Source organism: Crocuta crocuta, unplaced genomic scaffold (genome assembly GCF_008692635.1).
Source record: "Crocuta crocuta isolate KB4526 unplaced genomic scaffold, BGI_CrCroc_1.0 scaffold213, whole genome shotgun sequence".
NCBI lineage: Eukaryota > Metazoa > Chordata > Mammalia > Carnivora > Hyaenidae > Crocuta > Crocuta crocuta.
In genome coordinates, this window is record NW_027529442.1 from 5,055,390 (window position 1) to 5,081,499 (window position 26,110).

At 42.2% G+C, this 26,110-nt stretch overlaps 1 protein-coding gene across 3 annotated transcripts in view; it reads right to left on the reverse strand.

The window, feature by feature from the left end:
* ADAMTS9 (ADAM metallopeptidase with thrombospondin type 1 motif 9) overlaps window positions 1-26,110 on the reverse strand; it is a 169,574-nt gene that overhangs the window by 79,761 nt on the left and 63,703 nt on the right. For all 3 annotated transcript variants that reach the window (XM_077760261.1, XM_077760262.1, XM_077760259.1), the window contains 11 exons: window positions 25,663-25,829; window positions 25,441-25,570; window positions 24,687-24,813; window positions 18,697-18,907; window positions 18,042-18,206; window positions 15,591-15,755; window positions 12,639-12,758; window positions 9,506-9,610; window positions 9,202-9,369; window positions 7,164-7,433; window positions 1,675-1,836 (listed from right to left, as the gene is read on the reverse strand). In XM_077760261.1, the coding sequence (XP_077616387.1) occupies window positions 1,675-1,836; window positions 7,164-7,433; window positions 9,202-9,369; window positions 9,506-9,610; window positions 12,639-12,758; window positions 15,591-15,755; window positions 18,042-18,206; window positions 18,697-18,907; window positions 24,687-24,813; window positions 25,441-25,570; window positions 25,663-25,829 (1,790 nt within the window). The remainder of the gene's footprint in view (window positions 1-1,674; window positions 1,837-7,163; window positions 7,434-9,201; window positions 9,370-9,505; window positions 9,611-12,638; window positions 12,759-15,590; window positions 15,756-18,041; window positions 18,207-18,696; window positions 18,908-24,686; window positions 24,814-25,440; window positions 25,571-25,662; window positions 25,830-26,110) is intronic.

Sequence of the window (26,110 nt, forward strand, 5' to 3'; positions counted from 1 at the left end):
ATAATGACTGAGCCGGTTTTGTTTTCTGGCAACCTGTAAAAAGCTGTTACCAACTTTTGGTCACTATGTGACGCCAGCCTCCATAGACCTTTATGACGTGAAGATATTTGATGCTATCTCTGCATCTCAGGATAACGATGATTTTCCCCAGGATGAATAAACAACATGGTGGGGAGACCCAAACTTCTGAGGCAGGAACGAGCTGTATTTCTTGGACGGCACCGCTGTGCTCACATCCAGGAACACTGACATTTGGCTTTCCTGCTGTGTCAAGGCCAGATCTCCCACAGAATTTGGAATGATCTGGTCTGTGCTGACAGCAAGCATCCCAGTGAATGCGTGTACTCACTCTCCTGGCTTGGGTCCAATTACAGAAGCTTAATCACAAGCCCCAAAGGACAGAACTCTGTGAGAAGTTTTGGGAAACCCATAATGCATGAGTCTCCAAGCCTGACTCCCTCTTCCTGCCCTTGAGCAAAGCCGTCCAGAATGACGTACTGTCAGTGAAACTCAACAGAACGCTCTGTTATGACTGCCTTTTACGACCGGGCTATGTGAAGTGGGGACATGTGATTTTGGCTTGCCAGGAGCATGGACCAACATCTCACTTGTCTTTTTCCCCCTCTTGGCACTGAGGCCTGCAAGATGTTAACCTTCATGTTTTAGTTTACAAATTTTATAGTTAAGACAGAACAATTCAACAAGCTTTAAATATGTGCTCTCCCTGAGGATTCAAGAGTAGAGGGATACATTTGTGGTTAACTAAACACAAGACAATAAGCATCCAAGCCCTCCACAGGAGGGTGGCTCAAAACCCTATCTGATCATAGGAGTAATCCTAATGATAAACATTAGTAGTAGTGATGATGATGATGGTGATGATGATGATGATGATGATGATAGCAGTTAACTTCGATTGAAGACTATGTGCTAGAAATTTGACATGCACTATTTCATACAATAGTCATGAATACTATGAAGTTGGTGCCATTATTATTCCCATTTATAGACGAGGCTATGGACATTTGGCAAAGGTATATAGTTGGCCCAGGTGACAAAGCTTGGAAAAGTCAGCGCTGGGAATGGAATTCAGTTTTGTCTGCTCCAAATACCCTATTGGCCATAGGAGGCCACTCTTAAAAGGTAACAGTGGAAGGATTTTATTACCTGAGATTATACAGCTAATTATTCCCTTCCACCATTAAAGTGCATCACCTCTGATGGGCATAACGGCACCTATTCGTTCTGGTTTCGTCAAGGATTTGGAACACCAGAACTATTATGCCATGGGAACAAGAGTAAATTGCATACACCCCCAGATTATGAAAAAGATGGTAAAATGCTCATGGACCAATTTCATATATATTTCCAATTACCTTAGACACGTCAAAGTTTTAATCAGCAGAGGTTAACAAACAATTGAGCCTACCCTTTATTTGTATGCTTTCCTAACTTTCCTCTCCTATGTTTGTAAGCTATTTCTCATTGGTAATAAATGTACTTTTAAGATAGTCTGGAATTAAGACAGGTCTCTCAGTTAATGCCAAATCAAGAAGCTCTCACCAGAATTCATTCTTTTTCCTTAAAATAGATTATGAACAAAAGCACAGTTTGGTGAGCAAAATTACTCTGTGTTTTTTCCAAAGGAGGTACGAAAAGATCGCTCACTCTCACCTCTCCCCAGTTTCCATAAGCCCATTGAGGACAAGGGCCAGATTCACAGGCTCTTTGCTCATCGGGTTTTATCCTCTCCACGCAGTCATTTGCAGTGTATCCATTTTCATCCTGACACACAACAACACGCCGCTGGGAGCCACCAGCACAGGTACTGGAACACTGAACACATCAGACATCAGTCAACAGGTTAATCGCCACCTCCATCTACATCTCAGGGACCCGAAGAGCAGCTGGTTGGAAAGTCAGAGACAAATGCGACAGAATTCGTTCTCACGTTGTCCACCATGGTCAAAACGCAGTTATGAGAAATTCCCTTTGGTGGGGTGGTTTAATGGACATGCCTTCTAAAAACCTGGAGGGCATAACAAGGGCTTCTTCGCACACTTTAGGCATTCAGGAAGCGGTCAAAAGATGCCCCATGAGTGACAGTGTCTTCTAAAGCAAGCCCGTTAATTGTCTTCTTTTAACCCCTCTGCATCTCTGAGAAGCACAGAGGTGTTAACAGACATCATAGCCCACTGAGAGACTCTTTTCTTTTCAAAATCCAAATGCTTATTTAGAACTAACATCTGACTTCCCTTTCAACAGAGGTCAAATTACATGCTTAACGACACACCACTATTGAAACTGAACTGCCATATTAACTCATTCGATGACCCAAAGCATCATGGAATATCACTAAGACATCATTTCCTTGCAGGGACTGTTCCCTTCTCTCTCTTCAAAATGGCCTTGACTTGAGTGGCTAATGGCAGCGAGATTTGTTTTTAAATTTATTTTTTACTTCCCCAAGGACCTTACTTGGATTCCATATTGACAAGCCTCTCTTCAGGGGCATTTTCCGTCTAATGGTCCCTCTTTTGGTAGTCACAGAATTTTGTTTGCATTTCAGCTAATTTCCCACACAAGCTTCTCATAGTTCTCTTATTTATCTACATTGTGTTTTTGTTCTTTCCATAATGTCCTTATCTTTTGAAAACTGATGTGTTTGCTAGTATCTTTCACTGTGACCCTTAACTTGTAAAATCAGTTTGCCTATAAAATAACAGCGTGTCCTCAAAGCAATGCAATTCCTGTGAATTATTAAGCCTCCAACTGCACTGGACAAGTTTTTGTTGTTGTTAGTTCTGGGCTCTTTTATTTTATTTTTTTATTTTTAATTTTTATGTATTTTTGATAGAGAGAGACAGAGTGCAAGCAGGATAAGGGCAGAGAGAGACAGAAACACAGAATCCAAGCAGGTTCCAGGCTCCAAGATGAAGGCAAAGAGCCTGACACGGGGCTTGAACTTGAGATCATGGTCTGAGCTGAAGTCAGATGCTTAACCAGCTGAGTCGCCCTGGAGCCCCATCAGTTCTGGGTTCTGATTTGTGCTTTCTATTGAACCCTAGCTCAAACCAGGGTTATTTCAAATTACTTGCAAATAATGCATCTTTCTGGTCAGCTTCTTCCAAATAAAGCTGTGAATGTATTTTTTGGCTTATTGCATTGGACCAAATTTCAATTTCTCTGTCTATCTTGGACAAATTATGAGTGACTTTAAAACACATTGGGTATAATTTTAAAATGTTGAGCGGGAAAACAGATTTATGACTTCTGTCTGAGAATAAATGTAGGCAATTTTGATTTACAAAAATTTCTATTCTCTGAGGATTCTGGTATAATGACTCTAAACTTGAAAATACTTGTTTTCTATTTTTAAAAAAATTTAATGTTTATTTTATTTATCTTGAGAGAGAGCAAGTAAGCAGGGGAGGGGCAGAGTGAGAGGAGGAATCCCAAGCAGGCTCCACGCTGTCAGCACAGAGCCCAACACAGGGCTCAACTTCACAAACTGTGAGATCATGACCTAAGTCCTAAATCAAGGGTTGGACACTCATCTGACTCACCCACCTAGGCACCCCTGTTTTCTATTTTTAAACAGCTTGGGACATAATAGGCAACACAGAATCATTATTTTAAATGGTTTTCTTTGGGAACCGGAATATACAGTGTTGTGAAGAAACTTCCATGTTGTAAGTACATTTGTAATATATATTTTGGCCCCAGAGTTTTCCCATTGATAATACAATCTTGTATCATTCTTTTATTATGTCACCTGTGAACATTATTGCCTCAATGAAATGTGGTAAGCACCCTGAGGGAGGGTTCAGTGTCATAACTTGTGTCCCTGTTAGCTCACATAGCACCAGTTGCAGGATATAGAGCCTGGTTCAGTTAAAGTTACTGGAAAAAACAGCTCTATAAACCACATGCTACCCTGCCTCCAATATGGTTGACTGGAGCAAGGCTGGTCACCTGATCTAAGGCGAACCCCTCCATTGGCTGCCCAGGGATCAAGAAGATTCTTCCTACTGAAAATCTGACCAAAGAGATGGAGATAGTGCTTAGTTGGGGCCAAGGAACTACACAGCACAGCCGTGAACCATCTGAACCCAGGGCCTGTTTGGGTCTTTTTAATCCCATAGACAGGCAAAGTGCTGTACATAGTTTTTCTCCAGGTTCAATCTGGCCATTTTTAAAAATTTTTATTTTTATTAACAGGGATTCTTTTTAAAAATCTTTAAAAAAATTTTTTTAATTAAAAAATTGTTTTAATGTTCATTTTTGAGAGAGAGAGAGACACACACACACGCACGCACGCAGAGTGCAAGTGGGGGAGGGGCAGAGAGAGAGGAAGACACAGACTCTGAAGCAGGCTCCAGGCTCTGAGCTGTCAGCACAGAGCCTGACGCGGTTCTTGAACTCACAAATGGTGCGATTACACCTGAGCTGAAGTTGGACGCTTAACCAACTGATCCACCCAGGCTCCCCGCCCCCCCCCGCCAAGGGATTCTTAGTTCTAGTCATTGTTGCAGCATTTCACTCTGGACTTCTTTTGGTAACAATCCTCCTGTCCTTTTAAGATGACATATTTTCCTAGGTAAATATTTCTTTGAACTAACCCTATACCCATCATTCACACTGACCAAAATAAGAAGGAATGGTCTTTGCAGGGGTACGGGGTGGTGCACATCTGTTTTTCTTACTTGCCTAGCACATTTCCCCTTATATCTGGCAGCCCAATTCTCCTTTAAGGAACCATTTCTCCCCCTAAGGGATGTCATCTTGGAGTTGGTTGGGGCGGGGGGGAGACTATCTGTTAAGATACTCTGCCCTTCCCTTGTCAGTGAGTGGGCAAGTGGAATAAGCCAGTGAGGCTTTCCTGAGAATGTGAATCCTAAGCAGGGTAGATGAGAGTTACAAGGGATTTATTAAGACAGAAACTCCCTGTAAAAATGATCCCCTAATTACTGTTCCATCTAGATAGGGGTTGGCAAGACAGAGCTTGAGGGCCAAATCCGACCTGCTATCTCTTTTATAAATAAAGTTTTATTGGAACATAGGCATGCCCACTCAGTTATGTATTGTCTACACCTGCTTTTGTGTGACAACAACAGAGCTGGTTAGTTGCAACAAAGACTAGATGGTCCACCTGACACAAAATATTTACCATCCGGTCCTTTGCAAAAAAGATTGGCCAATCCCTGAGCCTAATCCCTGGAGATGCTCAGGCCTCTGTCTCCGCCAGGGACAAATGAAAAGTTTTGTTTGTGTGTTTTGTTTTCACTTGAAAGAGTCAGTTTCATTGGTTCACGAGCAGAGACCCCTAATTGGCAACATGGGGAAAACCTCACCACACACAGCCCAGGTTTATGCAGAAATGTACTAGAAAATGAGGTATTTACTCCAGAATCCACTGAAAACATTAGATTCCCATTCTCTAGCGCTGAAGATTCTTTGCCACCTTTCCTGTCATAAAAGGAAGAGGAATCACACAGTTTGTGTACAGCACCAAGCAAACATGCACGTACATTCCACACCCTCCTGCAAGCAGGTCAGGTTAGAGCTGCGAAAAATCACACTGTCTTTAGCCTCACTTAATTTAGGAAAATAAAAAGTCTCCAAACAAACAAATGAGGCACAATGAGGAAAAGAAGGGTCTTGCCCAATGCTGCAAAAAGGTTACCTAATCCTCCCTAATCTGGAACACTGCCCAACGGCAAAATCACTCAGTTTTAAAAGAACGCATCACCTCTAAATGTAGTCCTGAGTAAGAATAGCTTGAAAATTTTGTTTTAAAGAGTTCTAGTGCTATCGTTAGAATACACACGAGTTTTGAAATTTTCCAATCAGAACAGCTGTGGGACGCTCAGTGATTACCTCCCGTGATCACGTGTTAACTTCTCTGAACCCACATCTCTTCTAACCCAGGCTCAGGAAGCCTGAAAGTGGTACGCGAGCGAGGAGAATGAGACGGCAAAGATCCTGGGCAATAGGGCAGACCTTGTGCAGACAACCAATGCTTGCAGTCGGTAAAAATGCTTGGTGGCTAATCAGTATTCACAGGACAGAAAAATCTCATTTACTGAAACATAACCACAGTGGGAAGCGGACAGCTTCCTTCTAATGCTTTTGAGTTCAGAAATAATTAAACGCAATTAGTGGTACACGAAGGAAACTAAGAGTAAACAATTCAAACGAAGACCCCGGAGTGATCACTGACCCTGTCTGACTCCCCACACCTATGCGGGGTCTGTGAAGTTCCAGTCGGCATGTCCAGTATTCCACAGTATAATTATTTTGGGAAAATTATTCTGTGGAAAACCTGAAAACATTCGAAGGCTGTTTTCCCTGGAATATTCACTATTTTTCAAGGTCTTCATCATGTGAAGGACAATGATAAGAACACTGAGAAAGTTCTCGCTCTGGGGCAGGCGGCGTGCAAAGCATTTTATTTCCATCATCACATTTATTCCTTACAACCACCCAGGAGAACCGGAATTGTGGTTAGCTTTGTTTTACAAAGGAGGAAACCGAGGCTCATTGAGAGTAGTGGGCGTACTAAATATCTCAAAAGGTGAAAGTGCAAGTCGTTGGCTCAAACAGAAGCACCTTCACTCAGAGCCTGTGCTGTTAACCATTAGATTATGGTACTGCTCTCCGACGCACAGAATTATCTAGACTAGTGTTTCCCCGCAGTCCAGGGCAATGATCTACTACTACAAATTAGGCAGTGACTATGCCACTTGGAGACTGCGCTCATCTAGAAAATAGCAAGAAGGGAAACCACTTTCATTAAGAGCTACCTACCAGAAAACTTCCTCTGTTCTTTTAATTTCCTTACAGGTAAGAGCTGCCTGCCCCCTCAGCCTCTGGGATTGATCATCCTGGCCTTCACAGTACTTTTAGGAAGCCACCCGATGTTGTCGCCCCTCCACCCAGTTAAGGTAGCTTCTAGGTGGCCTGCAGATATTAACAGGGGACAACTTTTCGGGGACTGTGATGAGCCCATGAGGGTTCACCCAAAACAAATGAGAATGTACAAGGCCAATTCCTGGTGAGCAAAAGGTGCTTCAAAGGTGTTTCTAATCTGTTTGCCCCCCAAAGCTGAAAGGGTGAAGGAGAAGAAAGCAAATTAGAGAAAGACTTCAGGGAATACTCACTGCTCCCCAGGGGCCAGTCCTCCACTGGTTTCCACCGAGCACATGGGTGCGGCTGGGGCCGGCGCCTCTGGGGTGGAAGTCCTCGCTTTGGTAGGGGTGCTGAGCGAGACCGCTGTCTGGGGTCCGCTGAGGGCATGGTGAGGTGGAACAGTCCTGCTCGGTTTCTGGGATGTAGTCTGGGTCGCACTCACTCTGATCAATCACGTGGTCACTGTAGTTGACACACACCACTTGCCGCGTCGCCCTGCCTTGCCCACATGTCACGGAGCACTACGTCGAACACCCAGAAAGAGAAAGGGTCGGTCACTGGCAGTCACAAACCCGTTGATGTGCATTTTCTGCGAGTGGCTCAGTGCTTACCCAGTTGCCCAGGCCCCAGACTTTGGCATCATCTGTGTCTGCTCCCTTGTCCTACCCCCTCCCCCCCACAGCCATTTCACTGACAAACCCTGTCAGCTCAGTTGTCCCACTTACCCCCAATCCATCCACTTCCCACCGTCTCTGCTGTCACCTCCCCCTGCCAGGACGACTGCAGTGGCTTTTGAGCTGGGCTCCTGCTTACAATGCTGACAGACACCCCTCCCTGCAGCCCTAGTCTGTGGTCCACCTATCAAAACCCACGACGCTTACAAATCGAAGATCGTGCCATTTCCTCCAGGGACTTCCCAATACACTTCCAGTAATGTCCAAAGTCCATGTCTTGGCCTGGTAGGGCCTCTGTGATATGGCCCCTGGAGACCTCCTTGACCCATCTCCTAGCACTCTCCATTTATTGTCTCTCCAGCCAAACTGGCCTTATGGATGCTTCTTGAACATGCCAAGACCACTCCCTACTCAGGGTCTTTTTAACCGCTGTATCTTCTCCTGTACAATGTCCACATGGCTCGCTCCCTCACTTCATTCAAGTCTTGCTCAGTGTGCTACTGGGCCTTCTCTGACCACGCTGTCTAAAAGGATAGTCCATCCTTCCCTAAGCTATTATACTGCTTGACTTTTTCCTAGCACTTGTCAGTGTCTTTCCCTGTATATTTCTCTTTCTTTATTCATTCACTGACTGGAACTTCCATCAGACTAATCTCCATGGAGGCTGAGACATGCTTCTTTGTTGTTCACTGTTTTTTCTACACTAAGCTTTTACAGATATCTGGTGCACAGACAGGTGTATTTAATGGATGGATGGATGGATGGATGGATGGACAGACGGATGGACCAGAAGCTCAAGGCATGAGAGTGAGATGATCTATCATTTATTGAGCACCTACTTTGTGTTAAGCATTTAACATATGCAATCTCAAATACTCACAACATCCTTGTAAGGTAGGTATTCTTTCCGGCTTTTAAAAAAAGATATTGAGGCTCAAAGCCTTTAACCAGACTGCTCAAGGTTAAGCAGCCAGTATAGGTCAAGATCTGGATTTTTACATGGCTCTCTAAATCTACTGCTCAAATTTCGTACACATGTTATGATATTTATAGAGATAGTATTCCTCTGTTTTCCTGATGGCTTCTCCTCACTGATCCTAAACTCTATATCTCCTGATCTCTGGGATTTTTGCAAGGCAGGTGCTGCCTGAAAACGATAGATGGTGCCTAGTGTAAAGAGGAGGCCAAACCCACAGCACTGGATGGGGATTCCCGCTTCCCACTCTTGACAAGGAAGCCAAGAGCCACTGGACTTCAAGCGTCTGAGGTTCTAGGAGGCACCCAGACTCAATGTAAGGGGCCCTCTCCTGACTCTCCTCTTCTCCTTGACACATTTGGTACTCCACAAGCCTATTATATCTCAATCAACACTGGGCTTTCTAGTCAACCCAACAGGATCAGTCAACTGCACGTTGATTTACACATTTTAACAACATTCATTTCTTGCACATCAGGCTAAGATTCATACCAGCTGCACACCTATGAGGCAAAATAATTTAAGTCACAAACTAAGTCCAAGTATAAAACAGTACCCGTTGACATTTGTGACCTGTTGCTAGTCATTCTCTATGGTTCCCCCAGTCATTTCCCAATGCCCAAGAATCCACTCGCTTACAGGGCTCCAGTCCAAAGCCTTCCACTGCCCACAGGGGGTCACGGAACATTCTTCCTTTGCCACTGGTCTGGGCAGGGTCACACAGGCACTCTCGTCAGCCACAGAGCCGTCTTCGTCCCGACAGCTGACATATCTCATCCGAGTACCTTTTCCACAAGTGGCTGAGCACTGGGTGTTGAAGTAAGATAATGCAGGTATGTTATTTGAACGATGGTTCATTGGACAGCAACCCACTTCCTACAGTCATGTCAGAGAACCTTGGCCTCCCCTTCCACCCTCTCTATGTCTTCCATCTATCTCTTACTGGTGTCCAAGACCCAAATCGCCACTGGGTTCTTGGTGCATTGTGCGTGCTTCTTCTTCCTTCCGGGGCATCTGGGGGAGGGTGACAGGATGGTAATTCACAGTCCTAGATGGGAGAGGGGGGAAAAAAGCCAAAGTTACCTTGAAGTCAATGCACACTTTAATGGTCATGGTGAATAAAGATATAAGGACTAATGGGGCGCCTGGATGGCTGTCGGTTGAGCATCCAGCTTCAGCTCAGGTCATGAACTTGCAGTTCGTGAGTTCGAGCCTCGCGTCAGGCTCTGTGCTGACAGCTCAGATTCTGAAACCTGCTTCAGATTCTGTCTCCCTCTCTCTCTGCCCCTCCCCCACTCACACTCTGTCTCTCTCTCTCTCAAAAATAAACAAAACATTTACAAAATATATATAACGGCTAAGAATTCTAAAACCTCAGAATTCTGGGGAAATCACAAAGCAACTCTCAGCCTCAGTTTTTTTCATCTGTAAAATGAGGTAAAATCTGAGTTACTTTATGAACGCATTGATATAGGGTAGGGGTTTACTTGGTGAATTTTAATACTATATCTATTTGCCTGTTCATGTGGAAAGAAAAAATGATTTTAAAATGGCACATAAGTTAGGAAAGAATAGGATATCCTTTTAAAATTATCAATTGTCGAGGTGCCTGGGTGGCTCAATCTCTTGAGCGTTCGACTCTTGATTTTGGCTCAGGTCAGATCCCAGGGTCATAGGATCGAGCCTCACATCAGGCTCCTCGCTGAGCCTGAGGCCTGCTTAGGATTCTTTTTGTCTCTCTCTCTGCCCCTCTCCCCTGCTCGTACTCTCGCTCTCTTTAAAAATAAAAAAAAAATTGTCAATTTTTAAAAATTCCAAAGACCAATGTCTGTTTTCATATTTCAATTAATTTCCTAATCAGAATTTGTTAAGCATGAATTGGCTTTCCAGGTTTACCTACAGGGAACTCCCGAGGTGCTGATGGTCAAATCTAGATAAGATGTCTATTCAATATGCCAGTGCCAGGAATGTATATAACACTCCTCAATCACTCAGAGGAAGTCCCTATAATGAATTGCGGTTATCTGTGTGTAGATAATGCTATCAGATTTACAGATGGGAAACCAGAAATACACACTTGCTCACAATTTAGCAAATACGTTTTGATTAAGCACATATCCATTAAATTCCGGAGATGTGCCAGGCATGGAGCAAAGAGTGGTGAGCTCGGGGCCGAGCCTGACATTAGGGAGCTTACAAACTGAGTGAGGAAATTCTGCTGCTTGGCTCTGGACCCTGCCTATTCTCTTGCCAGTGGTCTGCAGAAAACCACAGGAAACTTTTCCCACAGAATAGAAACGGTCCATATGCTTCAGCTGTGGGAGTCGCCCTGTACTCCATTGGATATTACAGAATAATGTAAAGAGAAACGAGTATTTTGAATCTCGAAGGGAGTTGCTAAATCCTCACCTCAGAACTATTTAGATGTAATAGCTAACATTTTGCAGGCAGTTAGCACGTGGTGGTTCAAAGCATTTCAATAAAGTAAAAAATATATATATATGTATGTAAAAGGGACACAAGTCACACGTGGTGTTTTATCACTGATCATGGACAACACTGCCATGTTCATGTACTTTTTGACACTTTTCATCTGTTCACAACACATGTGGAAATGCAGCCTGACTGAGGCCCTCAGAGTGGAATCGGTGCAATGGCCAAAGGGGGCCCTGAGCTCTGGGTGTGGTCAAGGGTTCAAATCTTGTGTTCAGCAATTAGCAAAACTGATATATAAAGCCAAGTCTTCTCTTTCCATAGTCTCTTTCCATAAATGATGCTAAAATCATGGCCTATAAAAAGGAAAGTGGTGGTAGTGATGGTCAGCTGGCTCTCTCGAGAAAAAAGGAGCGCATGTGTTTGTAGAAATATAGTTACATATACACACACACATATTTTATGCACATATACACCTATATATGTATACATATGTTTGTTTGGTTCTCATAAAGTTTACTGATCTAAAGGAGGTACAGCACACAATTTACATATAACAATATACAATGCTTTCTTTTAAATTTCATATAGCCAGTGGAGTTTCACAGAATACTGGCACCGATTTTTGTTGAATTCTTGAGTCTCTTGTCAAAATATGGTTGCAATTGCTGAATAAGTACGGTTCAGACATGAATGAGAGTTGTTATTTTTGTTTATGTTTAAGAGTCCGGCGAAAATGGAACAAATAAGATCTATGTCAGAATGATGCGAATGACTTCGACGCCAAATCAGACAATCATTTCCAAATACCGGAAGCATATTTCCTTAATATGTGTATGTGTTATTCACAATGTAACAGCTAAAGACACAAGGCTCTTTTAAACATAATGTAGATTATACATAAGTATCATTTTCTCCATCACTTTCTTAAATCTAAAAACAATACATTGAACCCTCGATTATAGCACCTGCGGATTCCTGTGGTGTAAATACTCTCGCCACAGCCAATTTCAAGCTACCCACCTGATGTCGATGAACACAGAGCTGGGAAGAGATGTGTAATAGCTCACCATTATGTGGTATTCCCACCACATGGCTACACATGTAAATATAAATAACCTCAAGGGTACAGATAATAGTAAAATGTAGTAAAGCAATGGAAAAATGTAAGTTTTGAGTATTTATCGGCTTTGTTTAAATATCATTTACTTAATTATAGGCTTATATTTTCCATTTTCAATAATGCCCATAGTTAGCAACCAGCTTGCAAAATTCCTGAACATTCACCAGTCAGCTCTCGTGAGCTGGTACAAGCCAGCCCCGGCACACTGCTGACACTCTATGCTCAGCCCTACGCTGAAATCATTAGAAAAACTGTGAGCTCAAGAAAATGAGACCAACCAAGCAACATTTGCTATCCAATAAAAAATCAGAACCAAATAACCAGACAAGAATGAAACTGGTACGTCCAAATATTAGATTCAAAATGTAACAAAGAGGTAAATCTGGACATTTACTTAATCAACTGGTTACTCTACCTACACACTTACCTATGAAAGCACTTCCACTTGGACTGAACCTCTAGGAACTTCTGCCATCTTTGTGCCCAAAGCCAATGACTGGGCTGGACAAAGGAGACTCACCTGGGTATCAGTTGGCCTAGTGGCGGCATTGCAGTCATTGTCATCGACCACTGACATGTAAGTCCCAATGATGCACTTCACTGCTCGCAGCTGGTACCCTTGTCCACAAGTGACACTGCACTGAGGGAGAGAAATACCACAAAAGGTATGCACACTTGAGCGAATTTTCTCTTTCCCTACTTTCTCCATAGCATCCTATAAGAAATAAAATAGTTCCCTCATAGTGAAGAGAGGGCTAGCTCCCAAAGAACCTAGGTAAAAGTGGGAAATCCTGCTCTGCACAAATTATATTCATCAATTGTCACTTTGATGGTTGGAATTATTTCTACCTCCCATTGGAATTCTATATGTAGGGGTTTAATCCCTTGGCAGTGACTCAGTATATTCCTATTTCAACACTCTCTACAAAGCTACAGTGACTGAAACAGTGTGGTATTGATATAAGGAGAGTTATATTCACTCATGGAATAGAATTGAGTCCAGAAATAATCCTGGACACCTATGGCCAAGTGTTTTTTAACCAAGATGCCAAGACCATTCAATGGGGGGAAAGAAGAGTCTCTTCAACAACTGCCATAGGGCAAAAGGCTACCTATATGTAAAAGCATAAAGCTGGACTCCTATCTCACGCTATTTATAAAAACTAACCCCAAAAAGATCAAAGGCCTAAACATAAGAGGTACAACTATAAAACCCTTAGAAGAAAAAGAAGATAGAAAAGCTCTATGACATGGAATTTAGTAATGATTTCTTGCATATTCTACTACAAGCACAGGCAACAAAAGAAAAAAATAGACAAGTTGTGTTGTATCACGATTAAAAACTTCCGCATCAATGAACACCATCAGCAGAGTGGAAAGGCAAACCACTCCATGGAATTGGAAAAAATATTTATAAATCATACATCTGATGAAGGGTTAAAATCCACAATATAAGGAGCAACTACAATTTAGCAACAAAAAGCCAACCTCATTAAGCAATGGGAAAAGAAGAACTATTAAATTGTACATTTAAAAATGGATAAGATGGTAAATTTGAGGTTATGTGTTTTTTTACTGTAATTAAAAACATTTTAAAGATGGGCAAAGGACATGAAGAGACACTTTTCCAGAGACAGAAAAAAGCAAAGATAGAGATGGTCAAAAAGCACATGAAAAGACTCTCAATATTACTTGTTATTAGGGAAATGCCAAATCAAAATTATAATGAGATACTACTTTACTCCCACCAGTATAGCCATAATTAAAAAGGGAGGGGGATAAAAAGCATTGGGATGGAAATAGAGGAACTGGAACATTTGTGTATTACTGGTAGGAATACAAAATAGTACGGGTGTGCAAAAGGTACGGGTTCTGTGCAAAATTGGCAGTTAAGGAGTGAAACACAGGCTTATCATATGATCCGGCAATATCACTCCTGGGATACACCCAAAAGAACTGAAATCAAGTACTAAAACAAACACTCATACACGAATATTCATCTCAGCACTATTCATTCACAATTGTCAAAAGGTACAAACAACCCAAATGTCTAGCTTGGGATAAATGGATACACAAATATGGTATCTCTGCATAACGGAATGTTAAGTACCACCGAAAGGAATGAAGCACAGAAATGTGGCTTGGTGTGCTTGTGGTTTGGTGTAGACGTGGATAAAAAAGAGGCCCATCAAGTCTAAAAGACATTATACTCAGGTCTTAACAATGGGACCCTGAGCATTCTCTTTCTCTTTCTCATGTTCCCTAAGAGCTACACAGATGTTGACAAAAAGGAGGCTGGATTTAGGAGTGTGAGAAGCTCTCCCTGTGAGTGCAATCAGACACGATGAGCCATTCTGACTAGCGATGCTATACAGAAGAACATCAATTTCGTAAAAATTGTAAGGGTGTAGCAATAAAGCTGCTCTCATTTATTGCATGCATCTTGGAAATGAAGACATAAACGAGAAGACTGGCTGTGGCTGGGCCGGGGAGGAGGGAGAATTATTCTTCAGAAGATTGCGTAAGTGACAGCAGACAGCTGCTTTGTTTCTCTCGGGAACTTGGAGTGCTACTTAAATAGAACCCAGAACGCTTCAGCTTCTATATTAGGAAGGACTTCATTCCAAGAGTAGTGGCTTCCCAAATGCGAGCCCAACAGAGACTCACACTCTCTCCTTTAAGAATAGTTCAGGTTAAGACTGTGGAACCAACATTCTAGGGGATTTGGCAAAGATTCTCTCAGAGCAAGATGATTCTGCAACTTTTGATCAAATTCATGCTGTATGAAGTGTCGGACTTATTTATCAGAGGTGAGCTTTGGAACCCTGACATGGGATCCCTTCCAAATCACAGTGCACAACCCCCTACTGGAGATGCTGGACCCCATTCTGTAGCGACCCACAGCAACATGCTAGACGATAACATCAGGGGGCACCTGGGTGGCTCAGTCACCCAACTCTTGGTTTTGGCTCAGGTTATGATCTCACAGTTCGTGGGTTTGAGCCCCATGTTGGGGCTCTATGCTGACAGCGTGGAGCCTGCTTGAGATTCTCTCTTTCCCTCTCTGTCTCTGCCCTTGCTCTCCTCACAAGCTGGCTCTCTCTCTCTCTCTCTCTTTTTCCCTCAAAAATAATAAACATAAAAAAAAAAAAGAAGATTAACATCAGCCAGATGAGATCTGTTGGGAATTTGTTCAATGCTGGTGTGCTCAGGCTACAGTTTGAACCCAAGGGCAAAGACATGCATGTGTCTCTTACACAAAGGGAATAATCAGCTTCAGGAGGGAAAGCAGCAATCCCCAGACCTGGGGCAAAATGGCCCCAGTGTTTCTGGTGCTCGATCTGGCGCCATGGAGGGACAAGGCAAGTCACAAGACACAGCAGTTAAATCCCCATCCCTGGAATGCCCCTCGGCAAGCCCTCTCCAGATAAGAAGGAAAGAATGTAGTTAAGAACTTTATCATTCAAAATACCTGTCCCCAGGGACCCGCCTGCCAGGACGCACATTCAGGCTGCTGACAAGTCAGTATGGAGGCTGGCTTGGTCTCAGGGTCACAGCTTCTATCGTTTAATCGATCTTCACCAAACTGACACCAGACCTGGCGGTGCTTATGCCCTTTTCCGCAGGTGACCAGGCACTGTAATAAAAAGCACAGCCAATCAGGGGTGTTTCTGAACAGTGTGTTGTGGTTCTCAGGTATTATTCATGGAGCAGCAGGAAGAGAGGTGCTCTCTTCCCACGGTGAGTCTTCTCTCTCATAGCAGTTTGTAAATACAGCACGGCTCATTTTTCTTTCATTCATTTGTTCACCCATTCACTCATTCATTCACTCATTCTGTGTTTATAAAGGCTCTGGGATGGTGTCAGGCACAGAATGAACTCAGCACGGCACTACGCCACAAGATACAGATCTTCCCCGACTTCTGATGGGCATATATCCAGGTAAACCCATCGTAAGTTGAAAATATCCTAAGTTGAAAATGCACGTAATACACCCAACCAGTGGAACATTGTAGCGTAGCCCAGCCTGCCTTAAATGTGCTCAGAACACTTACATTAGCCTGAAGTTCAGCAAAATTGTCGAACACAAAGCCTAGTTTATAATAAAGTGTTGAGTATCTCAAGTAATTTGTTGAGCACGGTCCTGCAAGTGAAAAATAAAGCTGCTGTGTGTGTATGGGGTGGTTGTGAAGGTTTCCATTGTTGACCCTCATATGGTTTTGACTGCAAGGCTGACTGGGAGCCACTGATACCCAGTAGCACAAGAGAGTGTGGGCCACACGTAGCCAGCCCGGGGAGAGATCCACATTCAAAATCCAAAGTACAACTGTGACTAAATGTGCATTGCTTTCACACCAGTGTAAAGTAAAAAAAAATTGTGAAGCTGAACCATGGTAAGTCGGGGACCATCAGTACCGAAAAACAGCATTCATGGTTTCCTGGCATAGGAGTTAGGTGTGGGGATCAATCTGGGTTTTAATTCCAATACAAGCAGCTGTGGGTACCAAACTCAAGTGATGTCTCTGTACCTCAGTTTTCTCATTTGCACAATGGGGGTGACAAGGTGCCTATGCAAAGAACTGTGAAAACTAACTGAAAAAAAATCCAAATAAAGCTCTTAGCATATGTTCATTTAATAAATGTTAAATACCATCATCATCTTCATCCATGTGCATTGGAGAACATTTGAAAAATACAGAAAAACATCAAGGAGAAAACGACAGTGATCAAAAAATCTTACTCCCCAGGGATAATCATGATTACCATTTTGCTGTGTTCTTTCCAGTTTTTTAAGCTCAGGAATGTTGGATCATATTGAATATATAGTTTGGTATCCCCCGCCCCATTTCCTGTTAGCAAGTATTCTTGCAGAGGTTGGTTACTTGATTTGAAGTGACACTTTAGCTATCATTAGCTAAGTAAAACTTTAACCCACTACCTTCTTTCATCTCTTTGAAACGAAACACTGGAGTTTAAGCTAAGGCAGCTTGTTAACGGAACAAAAACAGTAGGTTTGCGGTTAACTTGTGCAGGAATCAGACACCGTTAATCATATGTATTCACACTCTGCCATTTCAGGGACATCAATAATATCCTTTTATGATTTGTATTTTATTTGCTGTTGAAAGTAAGCAGTGAAGATTGTGCCTACATGGTTGAGATAAAGAAATGGGCACAGAAGCTGTACAGGGAAACCTCTCCCCACATTCCTGACTTGGCCCATAAGTAAGGGAACTTCTGTTTCCCTTCCCCTGGCTCCCATAAAGGAAGGCGGAGGCAGTTCCCTACTCAGGGAGAATCTCACTGGGCTGGGTTAATACCGAGTGTTAACACTGCACCAGGAAAGCAAGAAAGAGGCTCTGCCTTCTTTCTCTTGCTGTCCTGGGGCCACCTGTGCTAAGCAATGAGGGTTTGCCTTATGCTTCATCAGGTAAGGGAGGAGATAAAAGTCTGGAACACTCAACTAGTCCTTTTTCCCCCCCTAAGTTTTCCATAAGCAACTGGATAGGTAAGTCAGATAGGTCACTTACTGGGGTCTAATTACCTTATTTCACAGATGAGAAGGTAGAAAACCTTTCTTTTTCTTTTTCATTTCAGTTCTAAGCCAGCACAGATTTCTGATTAACAAAGCCTTTGTTTCCCTTTACAATGATTTAGTAGGGGATCAAAGAGGAGGAAGGGTAAGACACAGAAACTTCAAAATCACCAACAGAAGCTCTCATGGTGGGTGATTTAGCCAAACCCGCCATGCCTCTGAGGTCACCAGTGGGCCAGTCACATCCTGTCATGGGGCAGATGGAGGACCACAGTTGCTTCATCCGGGGTAGGAGGAGAAAAGTATAGCAGGTTTAGACTTGAACAGAGCCAGAGAGACTCAAAGTACCACAGGTGACCTGGGGAAATAAGAGTCCTCTTATCTTACCTCTGACCAGTCTTCTGACTTCCACTGAGGACAAGAGAACTCATTGCATCTCTGAATGGTGACTTTCTCCTGATGTGCACATTTACTATCGTCCAGGACATCATTGCGGGTGTTGACGCAAATAGCCCTTCTTCTCTGGCTTCCACCATCACAGCTTTTGGAACACTGAAAGGAAAATGAAAGAAATAAGACTGTTGCTAGGTTTCCAATCCAGCAAGGTCAAGATCCTGGCTATGTCAGTTTGCTTCCTCCAGCCCTGAAGAAACAACCACCCAACCAACCCAAGTCTAGTGGTTATTTGGGGGAGCATCTGTTCATGCTATCAATTTATTTACCAAGTTTATACTGAGGTCAATATTAGTAAATTGACATAGGAAAATAAAATTGGAAATGGTGTGTGGGGTATGGGAAAAGGGATTAGATGAGTTGCTCACCACTCCCAATGTCCCACATGCCATATTCAATATCATACAGTGAGACGTTACAAATTGATCATGGTACTCTTTTCTGCAGAATGACGTCAGGCATTAGAAATCAATCTTATCGTCCAAATGGGGTTTGTCAATGCAGCCCTCACTAAACCTCACTCGCCATCATTAACTACTCAGACTTGGCACCCAAGAAGAAGACACTCATTGAATGAGAACCAACTTACTTCGGTCCATGCAGAATAGCGCCAGCCACCCATGTTACATTCCCCTGAGCATTTTTCCTGGTTGCTTGGTTTGGGGTGACTATTACAAAAACTGTCATCAACCTTCTCGATCTTCCCATCTGGCCTGCTATATTTGGCACAGTAGATGTCGAGCGTGCGGTAACCCAAGCCACACTGGGCACTACATTCACTCCTGCTGGCGACGTGCCACCTATGCATAAATAATGGGGAGAAACCAACATTTCTGTTAAATATGTATGTCTCAATTATATTCGACTGGTGGACAAATTGAGTTCTTTTTTCTTCCTTAACTCCAATACCATGAAACCCCAAGCCACAGTCAGTTTCTGAAATCCAATTTTAAACCAACATATCCATGTATTTTTCATGGCTGCCAATGTACATGGAAGTCAGAGTGAAAGTCAGAGGTGCCGTCTTTGTGAAGATTCTCCCTTGATACAGTCAAAGTTCAAGCAACCAAAAAGAAGAAAACATTGGAATTCAACAGAGCAAAAAAAGCAATTTTGTATTTAAAAGGCTCATGCAACTCAGCATTTCGTTTCTCAAGAAGGCTGCTTCTGATAGACAACCACTGTTGGAAATTCTCTCGAGAAAACCTCCTTTATATGGCCCATGCTAAAAAGTGTTCAGTGAATATCCCGTGACTAAATAAAGGAACGGATAATTGGAGTGTAATTGTGAATTTCACATGTGCTAAACTCTATATATCACTGTAAATAGAGGCTAAGGTCCTTTTAGACATGGACCATAATCTACACAGTTTGATTATACACTTTTTCTTAAAGACTTATTTTTTTAGAGCAGCTTTAGGCCCATGGCAAAACAGAGAGGAAGGTACAGAGATTTCCCATATGCACCAGCTCCCACACATGCATACCCTTCCCAGGCGGTGCATGTGTTACAATCGATTACACTGACATATCAGAACCACCCCAAATCCATAGTTTACATTAGTGCTCACTCTTGGTGTTATATATTCTGTAGGTTTAGACAAATGTGAAATCACATGTATCCTATCACATCATAGAGTATTTTCACAAAAAACCTAAACATTCTGTTCTCCACCTATTCATCCCTTCTAGCCCCATGATTATATACTTTTAAATATTGATTTGAATCTACAAATCTTTGTCACCTTTGTACCCTTGATACCTCTAATGAGCCTTTCTTGGGATGCAAGAGGCACTCTGTGTGTGCTGATCAACTGAGCTATTCTTAAATGCCCCCCAAACAGTCAGTGCTTGAATAAAAAAAAAAAATCCTAAACTGAATAGAGGTGTATGAATAAATAAGCTTAAAACATATGTTGTGGATTCAATTTAGTAATCAACACAGGATAATTTCTTTATATTCTTCATTTGAGTTAATTCTTGTTAATTGCCTACTTCTCAGAAATCAGGTGGTTTGCCAAATATGGGAGCCCTAAGAATTCTTCCATCCACACCTGGCCAGGGACAGGACTGGAAAACAATCAGTACCGGCCACACACTTATCCTGGAGTTTCTCACAAATGCTTAAAAGTAGGTCAGAGGTGACCAACTTTTACGTTTGGCATATAAAGTGGGCTACTGAGATTTTCCGTTAAGAGTGACACAGTATTTTGGGATTTTGTTCTAACCGGAACACGTTAAATGAGGGATTGTAAAACAAAGCTTTATCTCATCCTGTCAAAGTTTAATCTGGGCAAGCTCTCGCTTCCCTGAGGAAGTGAGGCAAAAGTGTGGTCCAATTCAACAGACGCATCTGGAACTTTCATCTGTTCTTTGATTCTTGGCTACCTTCTCTTTGCCTCCACCACCATTTTCTTGTAGAAAGATTATCCTGGGTAAGGGAGGTAGGAGCCCTATTCCCCCTCACCCCCTCCAAAAAAACCCCCACACCAGTAGGTCAAGTGTAGCAGAGTCTCCCGATATTCACAGACTCCCTGGAATTTGAACAGAGAAGCCGGAAGAGACTGCAAAAATGTTGGAGCATTGCCTTAGGAAGGTTCTGTTCAAAATGCTGTCATCCGCTTCATACTCTCTCCCTGGAAGATGGTCTCAACTTTAGTGTTTTGAATTCATTTGGTTCATATCATGTGACAAATCATTTTACTACTATATTTCAGAGAGGTGAAGCGTTTATTATAAGTGGAAACAAAAAATAATGTATATGCCTCTGTGCATGTGTCAGGGACTGTGAAGTAAATAATACTAGGGATCCATTTGGGAACTACTGATTTAAGCAGGTTTCTCTGTTTCAGAGCCTTCACAGGGTCTTCCAAACATTAACTGACAGTTGTATTTCCACATGGGAGGAGATGGTTGGTAAAGACTCCTCCCACATACGGGCTCTCCACAAATCATCTCATGGAACTTGTGTTCAACAAACATGCTTTGGGAAACCTATTTAGAGTTTGATCCATCAGTAACACTCCTCTCTCCACTCTTTCGGTGTTTTGCATGGACATTCAGCAACAGTTAGTATGAGCCCCATTGGCAGTGACTGTCAGGTTCACAGAGAGAAGAAAAGACAGAACATCTTTTTTTGGAGGTTGGTATATGTTTTTGGGCATTTTTCAGTGAACAAATGTATTTTTCTGACAGTCTATAAAATTCGGTAAGGAATGAGTCTGAGTGTTGGCAAGGAAACATGATCTATTTAATTTCAGATGGGAGCATGCACCTGTATGGTTACGAGGGTGGACATGACTATGATTCCTTCACTTTCTTTTCTTTGATCAGCCAGAAGCTCTATTACCACCCAACCCTGTTCCTGGAACTGTTATATCTCTCCTCCTCTACTTCTGTAGAATTAAGTACTTTATTTTTTTAAAGTATTAAAACAAGGTGACTTACCCCAGATGGTGAATTTAAAATAGTACCTTTGACACGCCTACTTTATGAAATGAAGAGACTTTATGCTCTGGTTTTACTTAGGTATTATAAAGTTATTTTTAATACAATCAGAGAGATCTGGGTGTGAATGTGAATGTAAACTCCAACACCCAGACGGGGGACTTAACCTCACCAAGCTTCAGTTTCCTCATCTACAAAATGGGGGAACATAGGGTCCAATTTACAGGGCTACTAGAAACAATAAAGAAGCTAAAACCTAAATAGCATTTAATACACAAGCCAGGCCTTTAGGAAGAGTAGCTATTATTATTAATATTACTACTACCTTTGGCATTTTATTCTTCAGCCAAGTTCTACATATCCTATAGCCCCCACAGAAAGCAAGAACACAAAGTTGGAGGAGAAACCCAGTTGAGGTCTTTGGTATAATCCTACATAAAAGTCTCCTGGATTTGAGGCCACCTTTAATTGCATTCACTTTGTAAAATTTGCTTTAATTTGTGTTTTACATCTGAAAGCTTCCAATGCAGGAGAAACTCTGGAGAACACCGATGAGCTAGCAGCACCACAAATGAAATTGCGGCTTATTTACAATCTATTTGATGTGAAGAATATTCATTTCTGGGAAGTAATTGTTCAAACATCCCCACCCTCAAATTGCTCCTTGAATAGGCTTTACGCAGGGTTCTTAAAGAATCATTTATTTATTTAAGGTCATGTTCTAGGACTTGAAATGCTTTGTACAAACTTGCCTTCCGGGCCAGAGAAGAGTGTGCTTACAGCGCTGTGGGCCGGAGTCCCACAGGACGGGCTGTCTCATCTGAGACTCTACCAGCCCCAGTGTGGTTCTGCTCAAGGAGAAGTGACAGCAAGCGCCGCACTTACCCAAGTAAGTCAGGGATCAAGGATGAGGCGCAAAAGTCCTGGGAGCCATTTCTATGCACAAAGGTAGAAAAGCTTCACAGAATAGGATCAATGAATAACCCTCGTCATTATGACTGAATTAAAAACGGCTTTCTCCTAGGGTTTAAGAGATTGAATCCAGGTTCTGAAAGACCACATTTGAATCCTGCCACTTCACTAATAGTTATATGACCTCAGGCAATGTGTTTAACTTCTCTCAGACGGTTTCCTTATTTGGAAAGTGGGGGATAATTGTAATACTTATGTCATTATGTTGTTTGGGGGAATTAATAAAATATTAATTGCAAAGAATATATATTAAGGTAGATCCTATATTAATTTAACAGGACAGTAACAGAGTATTAATTATTTTAATAGGGTAGGATTATATGTAGCATACAATATTAATTATATTTTATTAATAGGAAAATATATAACTGTTAAAATAGCTCTTAGTAAGTGGTTGACTATTATTATGTTCAGAGTAGTTACCACTCCAAATAATATTGTTATTACTTACTATTGATTCATTATTCACTATTCATTATACAATATCATTATTTTCAGTGATAATTTGATACAAGAGTAATCTGAAAATGTCACCTTTCTCAATTTATTGAAGCTATACCTCAGGGAACCTACTTATTAATTCACTGCTTCTCCCCTAAACTTTTGTGATTCCGTTTGGCAATTAGCTAACTAATTATTTTTCTGAAAAGACCTTAACTCTAATTTAACTAAATCAACTAAATTGGCTGAAGCAGTGGGTTTATAAGTATATTACCTATAACAGGAATCAATACCACATAGTGCCAATGTCTACCTTTTATTTATTTATTTATTTATTTATATATTTTTTTAATGTTTTTATTTACTTCTGAGAGAGAGAGAGAGAGAGACAGCGTGAGCAGGGGAGGGTCAGAGAGAGAGGGAGACGCAGAATTGGAAGCAGGCTCCAGGCTCTGAGCTAGTAGTCAGCACAGAGCCCAATGCCTAGCAAACCCACAAACATCAAGATCATGACCTGAGCCGAAGCTGACGCTTAACCGACTGAGCCACCCAGGCGCCCCCAGGGTCTGCTTTTTAATGTCTTAGGTTTTCTCTTTCCATAATGGCTGGTCAGTGCTTTGCAACAAGCCCATTGAACATGCAGGTAAGTATTGCTGGGTAGACAGACGTATAGTGGGGGTGGAGAGAGCTTGGGTTTTGAAGTCAAAGACATCAGGTCATGCCTGGCAAAGATGTGGCATTCATGCTGTAGCTTCCCCACTCTTAAACAGACATTACTAATTGATCACATCTCATGACAGACATTACTAATTGCCTGCAGCATTCCTCTTTTCTCTCAGAGCCTCAGGAGGGCCTTATAATCTTCACTCCAGCACTAAAGGCTGCCAATACCATTTGATCAGATTTGGCTTTGTGACAAAGAAGCCGCAAAATGCTTAAGTATTCACTTTGCCACTTACAAACAGTAAGATCCTAGCAATTTCCCATACCACTCCACACTGATAATTATCTGGTCTGTAAAAGGAGAATTAAAGCATCAACTTCTGTTATCTGCAATTAACTGACATGCAGATTACACAACGCAACACCCAGGCTATGTTAATACTCAAACATGACACAGTCAACCTTGCAGGTAAATGGGAAAGCTTTTGGATTCCGTACCCAGTCACTACTTCTTGCCTCAGGGATTTCCTATTTCCTTAAATACAATACAGAGTATGTTCCATATCTGTACATCTTCTCGTTCTAGTTCCTTCTGGCTCCTTCCATGACTTTCTGTTAGTGGATTACACTTTCCATATGCATACGATCTTTTCTACTGGGTGATACACACTCTGGGTGTATAGAGAACAACATAGGGGAACTTTGAGAGAAGACATTTCCCCCTTTTCTGTTGATGTCAACATACCAAACTTTTACGTAGGATGTGACTCAGTCACAACAATACCTATGCACTGAGTTGTGAGGGTCAAATGAGACCTTCTTCTGGCAGGTGCCATACTCTATTAGCTATTTTTAATTCTTAGGAGAAGAACAGGAAATCCGCAGGCATATGTCTTGGATAATTGGTTTCAGAGGGACGGAAAATTGGCTGAAGCTTATTTCACAGAAACACAGGAAGGGAAGGGGAACTAAAGGCCACTGTCCCTGCCTTCTGCTCCTCCCCCTATAAGACCCTCACAGCTCGTAGTAAAGCCCATGCACAAACACCAGGCTCACCTCAGGTCACAGTCTGTGCCGCAAGGTTCAGTAATGGGTCCTGGCTGGGGCAGCCGGTCACATCTTTGATCAGAAACCGTAAGCTGATCAGATTCCCGGGTGCAAACGGGTTTGCGCTTCCGCTCCCCTAGGCAAGGAGGAAAACACTTAATCAGAGAAAATAACCTATTCTATAAACTATTTAGACCGGGGACTGTCAAACATTTTCTGTACTGGGTTAATTAGTAAATATTTTTGGTTTTGTGGGCCCTATGACCTCTGTGACAACTACTTAACTCTGCCATTATAGGACAAAAGCAGCCACTCATAAACAATATGTACACAGAGGTGTGGCTGCATTCCAATAAAACTTTATTTATAAACTTTTATAAAAGCATACAACAGGCTAGATTTGGCTCACTGGCCGTAATCTGCTGACTTCCCATGTAGGCAAAAGGAAATGAGACAAATGATATGTAATATGACTACGAACTCAATGCTTCTGGAAAGTCAAAGTGGTAGAGCTCACTTTGCTTGGCTTCACAACGTATACGAATCCTTAAAAGGAGGAAACCCAACAAATCCTGAATTCTTCAAAAAGCTCCACTTGCCAGCTAAAAATAACCAGAAAGATGCAGGGAAAGACGACTTGGGAATGCATGCAGATAGAAAGTTTTATAGGTCACATGCTTTTTGCTGCCTCCAAAAAACCCCAAATAATAAATAAAAAGAAAAAACAGCTCAAGTCCCCAAAACCCACCCAAAAAGTAGATACCTTGGCAGGGTCTGCTGCATGCTTGCCAGGGCCCATGACTATTCCAGTAAAACTGCTGGGGTTTGTCTTCAATTGGAATATTGAAAGAATAGCGCACATCAGGGTTGTATAACTTTCCCACCGACAACACCTGGGACAAGTAGACAAAATGGAGAGGATGTTTGCAGGTGCGGTGATTCCAAGTGGAAGGAAAGGGTGGGAGGTTCATGGGCAAGGCTTTACCTGAAGCAGAAGTTCTTGCTCAATGCGGTCTGTGGAGTTAATTCTTTCCACAACATTATCGGACCCGCTGTACTCTATCACAGCGTTCCCAATGCGGATTTCCCTTTTTGACATTGTGACCACGAAGTCTCCATTTAGCAAGAATTCACCTTTACTGCTTGATAAAGCTGTAGATGAGAAAAGAGAATTCACTGACTTGCTCCCAATGACTCGCTCTCTGAATTATGAAATAACACTCTGAAAGGCAGAGAGTCAGAGTGCAAAGAATATAGACTTTTCAGCCAGGCGGGATGGGCTCAAATCCTAGTTTTGCCATTTGCCAGCTATGTGGCCTTGGGAATTCACTTTCCCTCTCTCAGTCTCCATTTCCCTATCTCTGAAATGGAGATTAAAACACCTGACTATGTAATTGTATTATTGAAATATATGAGTCCTAATTAGCATGGAG